A 19,217-nucleotide genomic window follows, 5' to 3' on the forward strand; every position below is an offset into this window, starting at 1 on the left:
ACAGCTGTGAGCAGCAGGAGAGCAGCACTGACAGCAACGAGCCATGGAGTGCCCAGGGGCACTGACCGACCACCGAAGGGAGCAGAGGGCACACAGGGGCAGTGCATCAACAGGAGGGGATGAAAGGCTGGGCTAACAAACAGGGGGGCAGGTGCTTATGAGGCGGTGAGGTGTTGCTGTGTGTGGGTTGAAGCCTGCTGAAATTGTGTGCTGATACTCTGTGTGGCCATCTGCCTGCGACAAGAGGGTTCCTTCCTTCCCAATGGCTGGCTTTGGATTCAGGATGGGAATCCCATGGCTCACACATGGGTGCTTTGGCTGCTGCTGAGCAGGGCTTGCACTCCTCACGGACTTTCCGTGTTTCCTGCTGGGAAAGGTGGGATGAACATCCAGGATGAAATCCCTAGAAGACTCTGGAAACAAGCCCCAGGTGGGTGCAAGGGGCAGGCCTGCCCCACCCAGCTTCCCCCGTGGCCAGCACCCTCCTCCCAGCTGTTAAAGCCTTTGCTGGGGCTGCGTTCCCATCTGTTTTTCCATCCCCATCCCCATGGAGGCTCGAAGGGGAATGTGCTTTGTGCTGTTCCTTGCAGCCCCAGCCCAGCACGGGGTGCTCTGGGTCAGGGGGTGTTTGGGGGACCTGGCTGCCCTCCCTGGGGAGAAGGACCATGGGGGTCCCCAAATCCCTGTCACAGCCCTGTGTGTGCTCGCCGTGCCAGTCTCTGTCACCAGTGGCCACATGTGGCTCTCAGTGCTGGCCACTGTCCTGGGGTCCTGCTGTGGGCTGACCCACGCTGGCAGGGATGGGACAGGGATGATGGCACCACCCAGAGGTGGGGACCACCCTGCAGGTGAGGAATGGGGACACGGTGTGTCCCTGATGGGTGCAGGGTGGCAGTGAGGGGACCCTGTCAGCCCCGCGGGTTTTCTGTCACCTGCTCCAAGCTGGGTGACACCCCCAGCCCCAATTCCACTTCTTCCTGCAGCATCTGGCACGGGAATGCCCTGCACTAGGCCAGAGGGCTCGTGGCTGTGGCAACAGGCCCTTCTCCCTCCCTGTGGAATGTTCCTGCTCCAGGGAAATGGGGATCCCTCCCAGAGCCCCAGATTCCTCTCAGAATCCGCAGCTCTGAGCTTCCCTGCGAACCCGGTGGTAGGATCTCTCCATGAGGGATTCCAAGCAGGGGGGTGTGGTGTTGTCGGGATCAGGATGGGATACAGGGGTGTCCTCCATGAATTTTGGGGTGCAGGGTGGTATCGTGTGTCCCTCTCATTCCCAGGGTGTTCATTATTCCCTGCTTTCAGTTTATTCCTTTGCCTGGAGCTCTTGGCTCCTTCTCCTCGGAGCTGTACGCCCTAAAAATGGGGAATGAAGACAGTTTGGGGGAAAAGTGTATGGGATCAGTGTGGGGGAACCCCTGTATTCTTCCCTTCCTGCAACAGGGGTCCGGGACATTCAGGCTCAGCCGTTCCTGGGGAAGGAGATCCAGGGGAAATCGCGCCTGGGCAGTGCCCAGCTCCGTCCTGGGTGCCGCCCCTGCCCCCGCCCGTTCCCCCCTCTGCGGGGAGGAGCCGCAGGAGCCTAATGGCCCTTGATGGATTTTGCTTCCAGGAATTCGCTGCGGGGTGGTTTGGGTTTGTTTTTTTTTTCTTTTCTTTTCTTTTCTTTTTTTTTTCTTTCTTTCTCTCTTTTTTATTTTTTTTTTCCTTTCTATTTCTGTGGTCCTGTAAACACGGTGTGGAGCTGGAAGGAGCGGGAATGAGGGGGGGACACGCAGCTTGGGGAGGGGGGGGCTTTCGGGGAAGGGCTGGAACCCCAATTTCCTTAACTCCCCTGCGTGTGGGTTTGGGATGAGCAGCTCTTCCCAGCGGGGGAGCGGGGGGTCCTGGAGCCCTGCCCGGGGTGGGGGGGCAACACTGGGAATTGCCCCACAGAGCCAGGGGACCCCACGGAGCATCTTCCCAGCCCCACGCAGCCCTACTTCCCGCCCCTCCCCGGGTTTTGGGGGGCTGTCCCCTCCATCCCCCGTGTCCCCCCGTGTCCCTCCGTGGGCTGGGCGGTGCCCCGGGGGGGGATGCCGCAGCCGCTGACGTCACGATGCTCAGCCAATTGGCGTGGGCTCTGGCGGGGTGGGGCGGGGGCGGCCCCGGTGGGGACCGGGGCTGCTCCGGGGGGTCCCGGTGCCCCCCGCTCTCCTCATGCAGGGCATGGGGAGCCTTCGTCTGGGCAGCCGCGCCGTCATGTACACGGCGGAGACCCTGCCCAAGGGCAAGAACCGCGTCATGGGGGTGAGTTTGAGGGGGTCGGGGGGAGAAACGCTTGGAAAATCCCCCCTCAGCCCCTTCCCGGGGGATTCCTGCTGATCCCTCGGGGGGTGCTGTGTGTCTGGAGAGGCGCTGGGATGAAGGCATCCCCCATCCCCAGGGTGGCTCTGTGGGCGGGGGGTTTGAGTTGACCCCATTCCCACCCATCCCACTCTTCCAGACCATCCAGATTATGACGGGATTCCTGCACATTGGCTTCGGGATCGTCTTGACCACGCTCACCAATGTCTACACCTCCGTCTTCGTCATCGGAGAGATCCCTTTCCTGGGCGGTGTGTCGGTGTGTGCCGGGGGCTGGGAAGGGATTCCCAGCGGGAAAAGAATGCCTGCGGGGGTGGGATGCGCACCAGGAAGAGAATCTCACCAGGGAACAATGCCCACAAGGAAGGGATTCCTGCTGGGGGGATGCCCGCAGGTGGGACATCCATTGGAAGGGATGCCCGCCGGGAATGATGCACCTGCAGCTCCCGAGGCCTCGGCAGCTGGAAAACAAGGGCAGAGGGGTCACTGTGTCCCCTGTGCCCTGTTAGTGCCACCTCTGGGCAGGTTTGGGGTGCTTGGGGTGCCCTCAGTGCCAGCTGAGCCCCGTCTCTCCTGCTGCAGTTCATCATCTCTGGGTGCCTCTCCATCGGCGCCGAGAAGAGCCCCACGGAATGCGCGGTGAGTTTTCCCAGGAGCACACTGGGAGTGATCCCATGGGGTTGGTGAGGTGTCCCTCTGGAGTTTTGGGGGGAGTCTGCCACCCCCCCCAAACCCCCTGGGTGCCCACAGGTGAAGGGCAGCCAGACCATGAACGTCATTAGTGCTATCTTTGCTCTCCTGGGAATCGTGGCCTTCATCGTGGACCTCAACCTCAACGGGCTCTACCGCTCCAGCTTCAACTACTACAGCTATCTCGTCCTGGTAAAATCCCACTTGGCAGAATTCCTGCCCCTGGGAATTCCCCTGGGGCCTTTTCTCCAGCCCTCAAGGGGTGGTGTGTCCTTTCCCAAATCCCTGTTGAGGTGGTGGTTTCTCCTCTGCCAGCACGACCTATTTTCAGATGGTACCTCGGGAGATGAGTCACCCCCTGGAAGCATCCATGAGCCGTAAAAACGGCGGAGTGGAGGGCTTGGAGCGAGACATTGGAGCTGGGCATGCAGAGGGAGGGGAAGGGGAGCCACAGAATGCTGCCCTGTGTGGGATTCATCCTCCTGGGTGCTGCTGGGGGTGGGGGTGGGGGGACTGATGGGGTTTTCCCCATTCTGGAGCTCGCAGGGAATGGGATTTCCATCGTGCTACTCATCTTCACCATCCTGGAATTCTGCATTGCCGTGGCCACCGCCAACTTCTGGTGCCGGGCCACCCGCCTCAGCTCCAACGAGGTAAGATGAGGGGGTGTCAGGGATGGATCCCAAAAGTTGCATCCCATGATCCCAGTGTCTCCCATAATCCTGGTGTTTCCCAGGCCATGCTGATTGTCCCCAGTGCCACCCGTGTGGATCTGGCTGTGCCACCGGCGGAGCTGCCTCAGCCTCCCAGCTACAGCGAGGTGATCCAAGGAATAGCCTGGATAGGAGCAAAATCAGCATTGGGATGGCTCCTGGGATGACAGTCCCCATCCTGCTGCCATCAGTGTCCCCTCCCTGGGAAAACTTCCCACCCCAATCCCCAGGGAGCATCCTGGAGCATCCATCCCTCAGCTCTGGGAACTGGGAGGAGATCCAAAAGCCCCATGGGTGGTGGTGGGGGGGGCTCCCCTCCAAATCCTGCCCCCTTTCCAAAACACCTCCTGGTCTCTTTGCAGCTGGCTGCTCCTGAAGTCTGACATAGAGGATGTTGGAATGGGATCCTGCCTCCATTACTCCTAAATCCCAGGGCTACGGCATCCTCCTCCCACTGTGCTGCTGGCTGGGATGTGCTGGTCCCCCCCCAAAAGCCAGGGACACCCCCAAATTCCCTGCCCCTCTGCCCCTGGGCCTGGTCTGAGGGGCTCCACTTGCTGGCTGCTGTGGGAAGGGGCTTCTCCAGGGGGGAAATCTTGGGCAATTCCTGCCTGTAAATCCCTGGTGGGATGCTGGGGTTCGCTCGTGTTGGGGTTCAGGAATTCCTGGTGGTTTGGAGTGACCCCGATGTGTGCCGGGAGCCAGGCGGGTCACTGGAGCATCTACCTCGGCTCGTCCCCTGTTGGCTTCATTTTCTCTTGGGAATAAATGCTCTCTCTGGGCTTGTGTCTCCTGAATTTGGGAATTTTCAGTGTGGGAGCTACACTTCCCTCTCATAGAGCTGCTGCCCGTCAGGAAAGAGGCTCATCCTGCCTGATCTAGGGATACTTGCTCTGTCCCGAGGGAATTCTGCCCCCCCCAAGCTCCTGGTACCTGTTTGCTTTCCTTGAGGGGAATTCTGCTCCCCTAAACCCCTGGCACCTGCTCCCAAGGGAGTTTTGCTCCTCTAAACTCCTGGTGCCTGCTCTCCTGGGGTGAATTCTACCCCTCAAAGCCCCTGTCCCGAGGGAATTCTGCCCCTCAAAGCCCCTGTCCCGAGGGAATTCTGCCCCTCAAAGTCCCTGTCCCGAGAGAATCCCATCCTCCTAAACGCCAGTACCTGATTCTGAGGGAATTCTGTCCCCATAAACCTCTCAGTTCCCCTCTCACCTGAGGGAATTCTGCCCCTCTAATCCCCTCTCCTACTGGAATTCCCCCCTCTAAACCAGGGTGCCTGGTCTCCCGAGGGAGTTCTGCTCCCCAAACCCCCCTCACCCCATCCCATTCCAGCGCCGTTCCGCTATATTTAGTTCGGCCAGAGCAGCCGGCCAGCCGGCGGCGATGCCGGTGACGCCAGCACATCCCGGTTCCTCCGCCGCCACTCGAGAAGCTGCCCCGGGGCTGCTGGAGCTGCGCTGGGAGGTGACACGGGGACACCGGTGTCATGTGCTCCCTGTTCTCACCATCCTGGGTGCCGGGAATGGAGGTGAGAGGTGCTCCCAAACCTTATCCATGCCCCGGTTCCTAAAAAACTATTTTCAGGGAAGGAAAAGGGCTCTGGGATCATTTTGAACAGGACCAGGTTTGTCAGCTCCTGACAAGCTCATTTATAACTCCACCCTTAATTGTCCTGCATCTGTGGGAATGCTGGTGGATTTAACGAGGTGGTGATGAGCATCCAGCAGCATCGAGTTATTTAAGGAGCATCCCGGGTTCATGGAAATGGAAAGGTGGGATGGAGGTGAGGAAAGAGCCCCAGTGCTAATTTTTCCGAGGGGTGGGAGCACCTGGTGAATTCCCAGTGCCCTGTGGGAGGATCCTCTTAATTTCTGGGGACAGGAGCCATCCCAAATTTCCCCTCCAGTGCCAGAGTGGGATCAGTGACCTCCTCCTTGAACATTCCCTTAGGTTTTGGGGCGACTTCAGTGTTTTCCTTCTCCTTTCCATACTCCCTGACAATGCTCTGGCTGCTCAGCCAAAGCCTCATGGATTATTCACTCCCTGTCAGTTATTTCTGTTCCTGGTTCTGAAAAAATAATGAGTCTGATCAGTAGGAAAAGCCCCAGGGATTTGAGGAGCAGGATGAACAGGCTGCCTCTGCTCAGCCCGTGGCCACAGCCCATTACTGCCCTGGCTCCTCACCTGCAGCTCCGGAGCATCCCGACCTCTCCCGGCTCCACGGGGACCAGCATGAAGCCATCCCAACTTCCACCCAAGCTCTGTGTTTTCCCAGTGTAGTGGTTTCCTGGGAAGGAGGCTTCCTCCTCTTCCACCGGCATCAGGGTCTGTTTTCCTGGAGTATCCCAGTGCCTAGACATGGCTTTCCCTGAAAATGCTGGAGTAAGTGTTTAAGGCTCCATGGGAATGTGGGGGTTTTAAATATATTTTTATTTGTAGGTGGGAATTTGCAGATCTAGGGGGAGTGAAGACTTCCAGGAGCTGGGAATAGCAAGTGACAGGGACCACGGAGTTTTTTGTCTCTGCTGGTGGTGATCCCTAAGGAAAACTAAAACCCTTGGAGGAGCTGGAAAGGGGGGAACTGTGAGATGGACTGAAGTGTCCTAATGGCTCTTCCCCTTGGGATGAGAAAGATCCAGGGAGACCTTGGCAACTTTTCCAGCACCAGAAGGTGCCCCAAGAGAGCTGGAGAGGGACTTTAGAAGAGCCTGGAGTTCCAGGACAAGGGGGAATGGCTTCCCACTGCCAGGGGGTGGGTTTAGATGGGATACTGGGAAGAAATTCTTCCCTGTGAGGGTGGTGGAGTGTATTTCCCAGGGAAGCTGTGACTGCCCCACCTCTGGAAGTGTTTAAGGTCCCATTCCAGGACTGCCAGTGGAAGTTGATGCTGGTGAAGCCTTGGAGAAGTTTGCTGGAACTTTTCTGCAGCCTCAGGAGTTTTCCTGGGAATGAGCAGATCAAAGACTGGAATGTGCAGGGGTTGATGGACACATCTGGGACAGTGCTTGGGAGCAATGGCACTGTGTCCCAAATGCCAGGTATGGATCACCCCAGCAGGCAGTGATGCCCCCCCAACCTCCTGCCTGCTCCCTGTTCCAGATTCCCTAATCCAGGATGGAGACTAGGATGTTTAAAGCCAAAAAACCTGAAACCTTTCCCAGAAAACATGACTTTCCTTCTGGAATCAGTATGGAAAGAGCCCTGTGGGAAGCAGAAACACCTGGAAGCAAAGCAAAATGTTGACTTTTGGTATTTTTATGGGGATATAAAGTTAGTCCCAGGAAGCAGCAAGTTTCTTTGGAGAGCTTTTCTTCATCGTAATCTATTTTCTTTGGAAAAAAACTCACGGATTTTGAGGTTGGAAAAAGAATTTTGGTTCCACCAGGCTCATAAATTTTGCCCTATGCTGGTGGGAGGGAATGTGGGAGGGTCTTGCTGATTCCCCCCTGAGCATCCAGTCAGGCTTCCTCCATCCAAAATTTGTCCTAGAAAATAGGAAAATGAGCATTAAAATCCAAGGAATGTGTTGTATATATCTACAAAGCCAAAAATTCCTGCAAAGAAAAGGTTGGAAAGCTCCATCGCCCGGCTCTGCTGCTTCCCTGCATCTGCTTCAAAGCTTCACCTCCTCCGGAATCTGTTTCCAAAACAAGTCCTGACATCCTACTTTGGGCTCCTGCCATCCCCAGCTGGCCCTGGGTTTATTTAGGAAGGGGGAAAGTGCTTTTTCCATGGATCACCTGCTCGGAAAGTGGGGTTTGGGGGGCTGAGGGCAGTCACGGCTGTTCTGGCTGCAAGGCTGGAACTTGAGGAATGCTGTAGGAATCTGGAAAGGCAGATTTGGGAGGAAATCCACCGTGTAGGGTGGTTTTGGCTGGGAATGTGAGCCGTGGATAATGGTGGAGGATACCCCTGGCTGCCTAAAGGCTAAAGAGGGGATCCCAGAATTTCCACGGGGGCTCAAGTGTTCTTTCCTGGGGCTGGAACGAGATCCCTGGGATTGTTAGGATTGGACTGTTGAGAGGGATGAGGCACCAGCAGGAATTAAAGGCTCTGAGGTATCAGGAATGTGATGAAGAGGCTGAATCTCATCCATGTCCATGTTTTTCCTGGAAAGCCGTGCCGCCAGATGCAGCCCTTTACAAGGCCAAGTGCATGCTTCCATCAGGGATGCAGGATGGAGGAAGGCCATGGGTGGGATGGAGACGTGAGTTGCTGCTCTTTGCTCTTCAGGTCTGTTCTTCCAGCTCTTTTTTGGGATGTGATTTGGGCTGTTTTGGAGGGGGTGTCCCATTCCCTGGTGTGTGGGAACATGGGGAGGGCGCAGAATCCTGGAATGGTTTGGGATGGAAGGAACCTTAAGGATCATCCAGTTCCACCCCCCTGCCATGGGCAGGGACACCTCCCACTAGCCCAGGTTGTTCCAAGCCGGCCCCAGGGCTGGAAGCCGCTCCTGAACTCTGGAAGCGCGGTGCTTCCAAACGCGGCCTCTCAGCTCCCTCTAGAGCCAGAGAGAAGGAAAAAACTTCCAGAGGTTGCTCCACCTGCTCCTGAAATCGTCAGCTGGACGGTCCTGTCCTTTCCCAGGCAGAGGGAGAGGTGTTGGGGTGATGCCAGAATCCCGGACCTAAAAATTCCCGTACCACCAAGAAATCCCTACCCTGCACACATCAGACATCCAGGAAACCTGGAGGGTCCTCCAGGTCGGCATGGGGTATCCCAACGCTCCTGGAGAAAAGGACATGGCTGTTGTCTGGGAGGAGGGAGGGATGGAGGCAGGAGGGGGGCTCTGAATCTCTCGGGATCCCCTTGCCATGTGTGGTGGCTCCATTCCCAGCCTGAACTCCCATTTCCCATCACAAATAACAGCATCTCCCTTCCCTCTGACTCCCAATGGAGATGGCCAGAGATCCCTGAATCCCTCCTCCGTGTCCTCACTGGGGACGAACACACAGGGATGGAAGAGGGAGAATTCCCAAAAATGGCAATAAAGGAGCTTCCTTTATAACGGGGTTTATATAAAAGTTCCCTGTCTCAATGCAAGTTTTCCTGGGAAGTGGGCAGGGTTAGGTTATTAACATTCATTAGGGACCAAGCTAATTGCAGGAGTGATTCCCAAGCAAAGCATCCACAATTTGGGATGGAAAACGAATCTTGGAGTATCCTGAGAGAAAAGCATCCAACCCTTCCCAAGGCTGTAGAGCGTGGGGAGGGGTTCCCTGTCCCTCCCTCCCTCTTCCCGCGCAGGATTTTGGGAGCCTCCGTTGGCAAAGCTGCCTCATTGAGCAAGAGGGCCCTGACGAGAATTCCATGAGTGAATTCCCGCAGGGAGCAAAGGGCAGAGGGAGTGTGTCCCTGCCTGGCTGGCACCTCCTGGGGATTTTGGGCAGCAAAGGGACCACAGCGAGGACGAAGAGGAGGAGGAAGGTGCCTGGGAATTCCTTCAGCTTCCTGGGCTTGTTCCCGGGCCATGGCGGCCACCACGGTGACCGACGTCGGCAGCGTGAGGATCATCACGGAGGTGATCCCGGCCACGGATCCCCGGGCAGCCCAGCTGGCCTCAGGCTCCCAAGCACCTGCCAGGACCTCATTCCAAACACAAGGCTTCCAGAGGGCTCATCCCAAGGTGTTGGGGGTGAGACACGGCCTTCCAGGGGCCCAGCAGGGATTGGGGATCCGCAGGGATCGTCCTGCTGGACACTCTCCCTGGCTGGGTGGAGGTGATGTTGGGACAGGTGCCTCTCCCAGTCTCTTCCTGGCACTGTGAGGTGGGATTGGGCTGGGATGTGTCTCACAGTAACGGGATCAGGATCCCTCTCCCTCATTCTTCCCCAGACCATCCACATCTTCACTGGAATTGTCCACATCTGCTTCGGGATCATCCTGACGCTGTCGGAGCACGGGAACCCTTCCCTCCCTGTGGCCAGCGGGATCCTCTTCTGGCTGGGGATCCTGGTAAGTTGGGACAAGGACATGGGAATCTCAGGGAATCCTGATGGACTGGGGACAATATCCCGGGGTCACCAGGTCTCCACTGACCATTTCCCCCCACATTCTGGGGTGTTTGTGCATCCCTGAACCCCAGTTCCCGCCAGGGAAGGGTGCCTTGCTGCTGACACCAATTCCCGCTGTTTTCCAAGTAGCTCCTGGTCTCGGGCTTGTTGCTGGTGGAAAGTGAAAGGAGAGACAGCCCCATGCTGGTAAGATCCAGGCTGGGAGGGACAAGGTGTCTCCCCATTCCTTATGTCCCTTCCAACAGCTGCCAGGACCCTTCCACAGCCTGGATTCATCCCACAGGATCCACAGGCCAGTCTCCCCCTGGGGAAGTGCCCAGCTCTCCCACAGAGAGAGAGGATGGGGGTCAGGGTCACTGTGGGATGAGGGGGATGAAAGATCCAGGAGACCCTCATGGCTTTGGAATCACCTTGGACTTCATGGATGAAAGGTCCAGGTGACCCTCATGGCTTTGGAATCATTGTGGGATGAAAGGTCTGGGAGACCCTCATGGCTTTGGAATCACCTTGGATTCCAGGGATGAAAGGTCCAGGAGACCCTCATGGCTTTGGCATCACTGGATTCCGGGGATGAAAGGTCTGGGAGACCCTCATGGCTTTGGAATCACTGTGGGATGAAAGGTCTGGGAGACCCTCATGGCTTTGGAATCACTGTGGGATGAGGGGGACAAAACTGGGTGGCTTCTCCAGGAGATCTCTGATCACGGTTGGATGATCCCTGGGGGAAGAAGCCCTTCCCATGGTCCTTGTCCCTGGGCGCTTCCCGCAGGTCAAGGCCTGCTGTGTGGTCAGTGTGGGCGTTGTCCTGGGCACGCTGGTGGCCACCGGGATCCACGGCACGGCCATCACCCGGATCGTGCCCGGCTGCGGGAAGCCCGAGCCCTTCCAGACCCGCCCGGAATGGTGCTTCCACATGGAGAGCAAGGTACAGACAGCCGGGAATGCTGGGGGAATCCCAGTCTGGGTGGGGTGCTCAAGGATCCAGGTCCGGGTGGTGCATCCCAGGATATTCCCGTGAAAAACGCCAATCACTTGTTTTTAAAATTTTAAAAGTTTAATAGTAATAAAATGGTTATAAAAATAGTAATAAAATTAGAGTAATAATAATTTGGACAATTAGGGTTAGGACAATACGAGACAATAAGAACAAAGAGTTATGGATGGTCCAGGTACCTCTTTGTGGGCAAAATAAGCCCGAAAAAGGACACCTGTTAACAGAGGTTTAACCCTTAAAAGCAATGGCCTGTTGCATATTCATACATCTCATACATGATACACAAATTCCATTCAAACACAGGATTGTCTGGTCAGTGTCAACTTCTTCCTTTTAATTCTGACAGCATCTTCATGACTGAGCGAGGCAGGAGAAGTTTGTTTCTTCTGATAAGGGAGCAATAAATTCTTTTTCTCTGAAAGACTTAGGTGTCCTGTGGCTGCAATCTCAGTGCAAGTACCTCGTTCCTCTCTTTTAAAAAAAAGTATCTTACATAGCATAGTTTCTATTTTAACATTATGTTACAACCTAAAACTATATGTGAAAAATGCATATTTTATGATTGGCTTTTCACAAATATTAAAACAATATTATATGTGTTATGTTAGAAAGTTATGCTGTGTTAATTTTCTTAAGTAGTGTGGTAAATATAGGTTTAGGTTATAACAAAATGTTAAAATAGAAACTATGCTATGTAGGATACATTTTTTTCTTAAGAAAGGGCTTGCAATGAGATAGCAGTCACAGGACACCTAAATCTTTCAGAGAAAGAGGATTTATTGCTCCATTATCAGGAGAAACGAACTTCTTCCTGCCTTGCTAGGGCGGGATGACGCTGTCAGAATTCAGAGGAAGAAGCTGACACTGACCAGACAGACTCCTGTGTTTGAATGGAATTTACACATCATGTATGAGGTGTATGAATATGCAACAGGCTATTATTTTTAAGGGTTAATCCTCTGTTAATGTGGGTCTTTTTTCGGGCTTGTGCTGCCTAGAAAAAGGTACCCGGACTGTCCGTAACTCTTTGTTTCTATTGTCTCGTATTGTACAAATGATTATTACTCTAATTGTATCACTATTTTAATAACCATTTTTTTACTACTAAACCTTTAAAATTTTAAAAACAAGCGATTGGGGTTTTTCACATATATTTAACACACTGCTTAAGAAGATTAATACAACGTAACATAACACATATAATATTAATTTTAATATTTGCGAAAAGCCAATAATAAAATACACATTTTTTTTCCACTCCCGTTCTCCTCCTCCTGGCAGATGCTGAGCAACGGCCTGGATTCCGTCTTGGTGCTGCTCGGCCTCCTGGAATTCTGCGTGGCCGTGGCGGTTCTGGCGTTTGGATACGACGTGGTCGGGCAGCACACATACACCCAGCTGGTGAGGGAGGCGGGAATTCCTGGACATCCCGGGAATGCTGATCCACCCCTTTCTCCCTCCGAAGGGCCGCCCCAGTGTCCCTCCCGGAGATTTCCCTGGATTTCCCTGTTTTTGCTTTCCCAGGCGCTGTAGCCACGGCCCAGCCCCGCATGTGGTGCCGCATCCCGGGGGGGTCCCCGCTACCGGCGCCCCCTGGGAAGCCCTCAGCGTGTTCGGCCCCCAATAAAGGCCTCTCCCCCAGCCCAGTCCAGCCCGCCCGTGTCTCCGGGGGTTACTCGGGGTGCGGGGGGGATCGCCCCGGGTGTGTTTGGGGGAGTTTGGGGGGTCCCGGTACCGGCGGCCACGGTGGTGGGCGGTGCTGCCCGGCACAAAGATGGCGGACGTACCCGGTACAAAGATGGCGGCCGCCGCCCTGGGAGGAGGGCGTTGCCCGGTACAAAGATGGCGGCCGGGGAGGCGCTCTGGCTTCGTGCTTCCTCGGGGATCGAGGCTCTGACGTCATCTCTCCGCGACGCCGCGGGGCCGCGTGGATCATGGAGGGGGAGAACGGGGGGACCCCGGGGTCGGGAACGGGAGCGACCCCCGGGGAGCCCAGCGGGGCCGCTTCGGCTCCGGCCGCGGCTCGGCGGCGGCGGAAAGGCGGCAAGAAGCGGCAGGAGGCGGTGGTGGCCATCCCGCGGGGCAAGCCCAAGTCGGGACGCGTGTGGAAGGATCCCGGGAAGAAGAGGTGGGAAGGGAAGGGGGGAATTGGGGGGGGGGGGCAGTTCTTGAGGGGCTCTGGGCTCCAGACGGGCTCCTTGGGGGGGGTCATGAGGTCTGGGGGAATTTGGATGGGAACAGGATTGTTTGGGGGGCTCTCGGGGGCTTGTGAGGGAGTTCCGGAGGTATCCACGGGCTTTAGGAAGGATCCGGAGGCGGCAGGGATATCTTGGAGGGGATGCTGAGGATGCCGTGGGATGCTCCGCGGTTGGCGGAGTTTGGTGGAACTCTGGAGAGAAGCTGGAGCGGCCCCGGCTGCATCCCAGGGTGTTTGGGGATCCAACAGCTCCCGTGTGCCCGCGCAGGTTCTCCCACATGATCCAGGACAAGGCGCTCCGCAGCTCCTGGGCACGGAAAATGAAGGAGAGGCAGGAGAGGAAGCTGGTCCGGGATCTGGCACGGCAGCTGGAGGAAGCCAAGCAGAGGGAGAAAGAGGTAACGGAGCTCGGGAGCTGGAGAATTCTCGTCTTTCCCAAGCACAATCGTCTGTCTCTTCCCGGGCCTCAGAGTTGTGGCAGAGCCCTGGAAAAAGGCAGCTGGGATGGAGAATTCCCTGTCCTGGTGCCAAATCCAGTCACTGACGGTCACATGCTCCAAGTCACTGACTCGGAATGACTCCCTGGGTCAATTCCAGCCTCACCCAGGGTGGAAAAGCTGCTGGAATGACAGATTTCACACTTGGCTGGGCTTTGGGTTTAATCCCAGGGGAAGGGATCCTCAGGGAATGTTGTGGTGCTGCTCCCACAGGAAAAGAAACGGCGGCGGGAGGAGAACCTGAAGCGGCGCCTGGAAAACGAGCGGAAAGCCGAGATTGTCCAAGTGGTGAGTTCCCTGTGCCAGCTGGGAACAGCCCTGGCAGCACCCCACAACCTCCAGCCCCCTGTGGATCAGCCTCCAGTTTGCTCCAGTTCCTCTCCCTGCCTCCGTCTTTGGAGGATCCTGGGAGGACTGGGAGATTCCCAGCAAAGCTGGGAAGATGTCCCTGGTGTTTTCCCAAGCTGGAGAAGACCAGAACTCAGGGATAGTGGGATGGTGGAGTGAGGAAAATGCAGCACTGGTGGGGATCCATGTGGGAAAATCGTTGCTTTTCCATCGGGAAGAGACCTGGAAGCTTGGGGTGTGGTGAAGACCTCACCTGTGGATGAGGATGGGATTAGTTTTGGGATAAATCCCTTCCTAGATCCTGAAGGTGGTGGGAGGCTGGAGGCCATCCATGCCCGTCCTGCCTCATTCCCACACTCTGCTCCATTCCTGGAAGTGTTTCAGGACAGGGCTTGGAGCAACCTGCACCAGTGGAAGGTATCCCTGCCCGTGGCCAGGCGGGGAACTGGATCATCCCTAAGGTCCCTTCCAACCCAAAGCATTCCAGCATCCTGTGATTCCATGGAATCTCCTCTCCTTTCCCCTTTCCCAGATCCGGAACCCCCTGAAGCTGAAGAGGGCCAAGAAGAAGCAGCTGAGGCGGGTGGAGAAGCGGGACACGCTGGCCCTGCTCCAGAAGACGCCCGCGAGGCGCAGCACGGCCGCGGAATGAGGCAGGATTTGGGATCCTGCCACGAGGATTCTGCTCCTTCCCAGGGGCTTTTCTTCAGCTTGCCAGGCAGGAATCGCTGCCAGGACCCTCAGTGTTGGACAAACAACAGGACAGAGCTGAGGGGGGTGCATTCCACAGGCTGTGGAATCCCCCAGCCCCTGTGGAATCAGGATGTGACTGGTGCCAGAGGCTGGAACAGAACTTTGCTTTCCCAAATTTGCCTTTGTCTTATAAAAATGAATAGGAACTGAGACAGATTCGCCTCCAGTGGCTCTGGGGACTGAGGGCTCCAGCTGGGGCCTTCCCTAAGGCATTCCTAGTATTGGAGTGTGCCATAGCCCCTCATTCCTTGCAGCTCCCCTTTCTCCAAAAAGGGAATTCCCATTGGGAATGAGCCCTGGAACCTGTCAGCAAGGAAGGGGGCATGGTGTCACACACCCTCCTGTGGGGGTAACGCTGGGAATTTGGCAGGTGCTGGAAGTTGGAAATCCATGTGGATTTCTTAACATTCCTGTTTTTTCCTGTTCCATGGGCGCCTCTTTCTGCATTCCTGGGGAGGGATGTGGCTGTGAGTGGGATGGAGGGGATGGGGGGACAAAAGGGTGCACTGGGTGGAAAATGGGACTGCAGGAATCAGTGTGAAGCCCTGAGATGGGAATATGGGGCCCTGGAGCTTCATCCTGGGGTGACAATTTTGGGGAGGGCCCTGAATTGGAATGGGATGTGTCCCGTCCCTGTCGTGGACGGGGTGGGGGTGGTGCCACAGGGAAAGTGGGGACTGACAGGAATTTTGGGGTGTGGCCAGTGCCAGGCAGGCACGGGGTCATGGGGCCGGAGGGCTCTGCCCTCGCCATTCCCGGGTTAATGATTTCCGAGGAATCCTCGAGCCTCTCCCTCTGCAGAGCCCACGGCCCAGGCTTTGCCCGGCGGGGTAAGAAGGGGAAGCTCGGGCCCTTGGGGGCCGATTTCCTGCTGGGACGCTGCGGGAGAACCGCGAGTCTCCTCCCAGGGCTGGACTGGGGCCAACATCCCTGTTCCCAGCCTGCCGTGCTGCGCGGAGGGGGAGCGGGGTGCGCACAGGACTGGGGGGCTCGGAGCTCCTGGATCCCCACCCTGCTCCGGCTTCCGGGCTGGGGGAGCAGGATAAGGAGGGGGGACGGTGGGTGCTGGGAATGGCGGGGCTAGGACACACATGGAAAAGGGGTGTCCCGGCTGCCGGGTGAGTTGTGGAGCAGGGGTTTGGGGTCAGAGGGTGGGAGGTGGTGGGAAAGGGCGGGGATGGGGACAGGGAAGCAGAAGACGGGGATCATGGAAGGTGAGGACCAGGTAGGGAGGGGACAAGGACCAGGAAAGAAGGGATAGGGACCACGGGGGAATGGGGGACATGGAAAAGAGGGATAGGGACATGGGAAGGAGGGATGCCAGCAGAACTATCTGGACCACAAACCCCATCCTGGGGGTCTCCTGTGAGGATCCTTGGGGACAGATCCCTGCCATCATCCCCCTCCTGGGCCTGCCAGTCCCTGTGGGACACTCAGGGTGATTCCCATTCCCAGGTGCACCATGGTGGAGGTGACAGTGACACCGCAGTCCTCGCTGGCTGACCGGCCCGTGCAGATCCGTGTGCGGGGACTGTCCCCATCCCAGCTTGTCACCCTCCGGGCGTGGCTGAAGGACGAGCAGGGCGAGTGCTTCCAATCCCGCGCCTTTTTCCGCGCTGACGGAGCGGGAGAGGTGGATCCCGGGCTCCATGCCGCCCTGGGGGGCAGCTACTCTGGGGTCTGGCCCATGGGGCTCTTCTGGTTCCTGCAGCCTGACACGCTGTTCCGCCGGCTGGTGAAGCGGGATGTGGCCGGCAGCCCCTTCCGCGTCCGGCTGGAAGTGTTGGATGGGCTCAGCCTGGGCACGGATCCCCGGGAGCAGCCGCTGGCATCCTGCGAGGCTGAGCGCTGGTACGTGGGCCCCGGAGTGCAGCGGGTGCCCGTCCGTGAGGGAAGGGTCCGTGGCGCACTGTTCCTGCCTCCTGGTGAGCACTGGGGAGCGGGAATTCCAGGATATTAAACCTGGGGACTGGCAGGGTGCATGGTCTTGGGAACACTTTGGTGCCCAGCCTTGGGACCCCTGGGATACCCAGCCAGTATTCCCTTGGGATACTGAACCTCGGGAGCCCTAGATACTGATACTGAACCTTGGGATGCTGGCGATTCCAAACATTGGGATCCGTGGGAAACAGCACTGGGACTCCTGGGATGCTAAACCATAAGATTCCTGGGTTAGCAAACCTTGGGACCCCTGCATGCCCAAAGTTGGGATGCCTTGGTTGTCCAGCCTTGGGATCCTTGAGATATCAAACCTTAGGAATTTGGGATGCCCAGCCTCAGGACCCCCAGGATACTGGACCTTGTGTCCCCTGGGATGCCCAGCCATGGAACCTCCGGGATGCAAGACAGCAGGGGTGGCTCCCCATCTCTGATGTTCTCCCTGTCTTCCCACAGGTCCGGGCCCCTTCCCCGGAGTCATTGACCTGTTTGGGGGTGCGGGGGGGCTGATTGAGTTCCGGGCAGGGCTCTTGGCCAGCCGGGGCTTTGCCGTGCTGGCCCTCGCCTTCTTTGCCTACGACGACCTGCCCCGAGTCCTGGCCCAGCTGGACCTGGAATATTTTGAGGAAGCAGCACAGCTGCTCCTCCGGCATCCCAAGGTGAGTCATGGAGTGTGGAGAAAGGCACCTGTCAGCCAGGATGTGCTTGGGATTGGGGGCAGCCTGGTGAGCTGGACATTCAGGTGACCAAGGATTGTCCTGGGGACCAGGAATGTCCTGGGGACATCCTCATCCTGGTGAGCAGGATGTGCAGGTAGCCAGAGCTAGTGTCCCAGGGTTGTCCTGAGCGCCAGGAATGTCCCAGGGACTGGGGATATCCCATGAGGACGTCCTTGTCCTGGCACCCAGGGATGTCCCAGTAAATGTATTATCCCTGTGTATTATCCCAGCTGGCTCCATTTCCTCCATTTCAGGTCCGAGGCCCCGGCCTGGGCGTGGTGGGCGTCTCCAAAGGAGCGGAGGCGGCCTTGGCCATGGCCACCTTCCTGCCACAGGTGGTGGCCACAGTGTGGATCAACGGAACGAGCTTTCTCTATGGAAACCCGCTGGTCTACAAGGAGCTGCGCATCCCTGCCATTCCCTACTACACCGAGCGCATCCTGTTCACCGAGGTGGGAGCCATCGACAACTCCGCCATCTTCGCCGACCCCCGGGATCCGGCCTGCCATGCCTCGGCCATCCCAGTGGAGAGGATCCGGGGAAAGGTACTGTTTGTGGTGGGAGAGGCCGACCGCAGCTTCAACAGCAAGCTCTTCGCCGAGCTGGCCCTGGCGCGGATGCCGCCGGAGAGCGGCCAGATCCTGTCCTACCCCGGCGCCGGGCACCTGATCGAGCCCCCCGGATCCCCCCTGTGCAGCAACTCCGCCATCCGGGGCACTCCCAAGCCGGTGGCATGGGGGGGAGAGCCCCAGCCCCACGCCCGGGCCCAGGAACATTCCTGGCAGGAGATCCTGCAGTTCTTGGAGCTCCATCTGGGGTCGTTTGCTGCCATGAAGCTGTGAGGGGTGGGGAAAAGGGGTGGTAGTCACTGGGATTGTCACCGCAGGGAATAAAGTGTCACCACTGGTGGCTCCTGCCTGTGCTCCTGGGGGATGGTGTGTAGGACAAAGGTTGGACACAGATTTAGGAGATTTGTTGGAGATATTTGGGAGCTACATCAGATATGTATTGGATACAAATGGGATAGTTATACTGGATATATATCAGCTATATATTGGACATATATATATATAGGAGATATATTGGATACATATGGAACATATATAGGATACAGAAGACAGTTCAGGCATATTTGACATATATAGCACATATATAAAACATAAATTAGACATATATATCTATATATATATAGAACATATATGGGGCACATATAGAACATATATTGGCCGTATATCAGCCCAGCAGTGGCTCTGGGCCCACACTGCTTTCTCTGCAGCTGCCCTCACTTCCAGAGGAGGATTGAGGGAATCACATCCAGCCCCTGGCTCCTCACGCCCTCTGGCTGGCATCCTGGTGCTCCTGGGAGCTGGTGTGACCCCATTCCCACAGCCAGGGCATGGGACAGGGAGTGGCTGTGGCCATCATTCCGGGGAGGGTGGGAAGGGGTGATGCACTTTCATCCGCAGTAAAGATAAATCCCAGAGGGGAAACTTGGGGAAAGGTAGGCACATGGAATGCTCATGGAGGATTTTGGATTCCCTGTGGCACTGCCAGCAGGGCACAGCCAGGGTGCAGCAGGGATTTGGGGTAACTTTCTGATTCCTGTCCCTCAGGCATCACTGGGGTCGTGCCACTGTGTCCTCTCGTCCCGTGGCTATTGCAGGAGTGGCGTGTCCAGATGTCACTGATGTCCCCACTAGCTCTGGATAGGTGGGCACACACCAGCCTTCTCCTTTCCCCCTGGATAACTTGATCCAGCTGTGCATCCCACCTGGCACCAGTTCCATTCCCTGTTCTCTGGGACAGCCTCCAAGTGTGGGATAAGCTCGGTTTGTCTCCGGTCACCGTGACACAGCCAGAGGAGGTGACCACAGGGCTGGGGCACTGAGGTCACCAGCAGCACGGGAGCGCGAAGCCCTGGGCAGAGCTCATCCCACGGGATCAGCTGATCCTGATCCCCCCCCAACCCAGCCATCTGGATATAAATCCACACCACGGAGCCCTGTGCTCCGTC

General features: G+C 57.0%; 3 protein-coding genes across 10 annotated transcripts; all 3 read left to right on the forward strand.

Moving 5' to 3' along the window:
- The first annotated feature begins 1,534 nt into the window (after window positions 1–1,534).
- LOC103822140 (membrane-spanning 4-domains subfamily A member 12-like) lies at window positions 1,535–4,543 on the forward strand. Of its 3 annotated transcripts, none has more exons than XM_050975120.1 (7): window positions 1,535–1,632; window positions 2,483–2,602; window positions 2,926–2,982; window positions 3,094–3,225; window positions 3,573–3,686; window positions 3,770–3,853; window positions 4,109–4,543. In XM_050975120.1, the coding sequence occupies exons 2-7, from the start codon at window positions 2,495–2,497 to the stop codon at window positions 4,127–4,129; spliced, it is 516 nt and encodes a 171-aa protein (XP_050831077.1). In that variant the 5' UTR covers window positions 1,535–1,632; window positions 2,483–2,494; the 3' UTR covers window positions 4,130–4,543. The 3 variants fall into 3 exon arrangements, 2 of the variants coding, with proteins under 2 accessions (XP_050831077.1, XP_009095349.1); XR_001991816.3 differs by lacking the exon at window positions 1,535–1,632 and adding an exon at window positions 2,118–2,286 and having other exon boundaries at window positions 3,580–3,686; XM_009097101.4 differs by lacking the exon at window positions 1,535–1,632 and adding an exon at window positions 2,123–2,286.
- Window positions 4,544–9,021: 4,478 nt separating this feature from the next.
- LOC108963101 (membrane-spanning 4-domains subfamily A member 15) lies at window positions 9,022–12,397 on the forward strand. 3 transcript variants are annotated; one of them, XM_018922070.3, is made up of 6 exons: window positions 9,025–9,378; window positions 9,579–9,698; window positions 9,887–9,943; window positions 10,527–10,682; window positions 12,033–12,152; window positions 12,276–12,397. In XM_018922070.3, exons 1-6 carry the CDS (start codon window positions 9,214–9,216, stop codon window positions 12,282–12,284), a joined length of 627 nt encoding a protein of 208 aa, XP_018777615.1. In that variant the 5' UTR covers window positions 9,025–9,213; the 3' UTR covers window positions 12,285–12,397. The 3 variants fall into 3 exon arrangements, with proteins under 3 accessions (XP_050831355.1, XP_030095896.1, XP_018777615.1); XM_050975398.1 differs by having other exon boundaries at window positions 9,022–9,369; window positions 12,033–12,397; XM_030240036.2 differs by having other exon boundaries at window positions 9,024–9,378; window positions 12,033–12,397.
- Window positions 12,398–15,382: 2,985 nt separating this feature from the next.
- On the forward strand, window positions 15,383–19,107 carry LOC103822142 (acyl-coenzyme A amino acid N-acyltransferase 2). Of its 4 annotated transcripts, XM_030240033.2 has the most exons (6): window positions 15,422–15,664; window positions 16,002–16,471; window positions 16,941–17,143; window positions 17,458–17,748; window positions 18,817–18,913; window positions 19,010–19,107. In XM_030240033.2, exons 1-5 carry the CDS (start codon window positions 15,618–15,620, stop codon window positions 18,889–18,891), a joined length of 1,086 nt encoding a protein of 361 aa, XP_030095893.1. In that variant the 5' UTR covers window positions 15,422–15,617; the 3' UTR covers window positions 18,892–18,913; window positions 19,010–19,107. The 4 variants fall into 4 exon arrangements, with proteins under 4 accessions (XP_030095894.2, XP_030095893.1, XP_030095891.2 ...); XM_030240034.2 differs by lacking the exons at window positions 18,817–18,913; window positions 19,010–19,107 and having other exon boundaries at window positions 15,383–15,515; window positions 17,458–18,125; XM_030240031.2 differs by lacking the exons at window positions 18,817–18,913; window positions 19,010–19,107 and having other exon boundaries at window positions 17,458–18,125.
- Window positions 19,108–19,217: the final 110 nt, after the last annotated feature.

The sequence above is a fragment of the Serinus canaria genome, chromosome 5 (assembly GCF_022539315.1).
Source record: "Serinus canaria isolate serCan28SL12 chromosome 5, serCan2020, whole genome shotgun sequence".
Lineage (NCBI taxonomy): Eukaryota > Metazoa > Chordata > Aves > Passeriformes > Fringillidae > Serinus > Serinus canaria.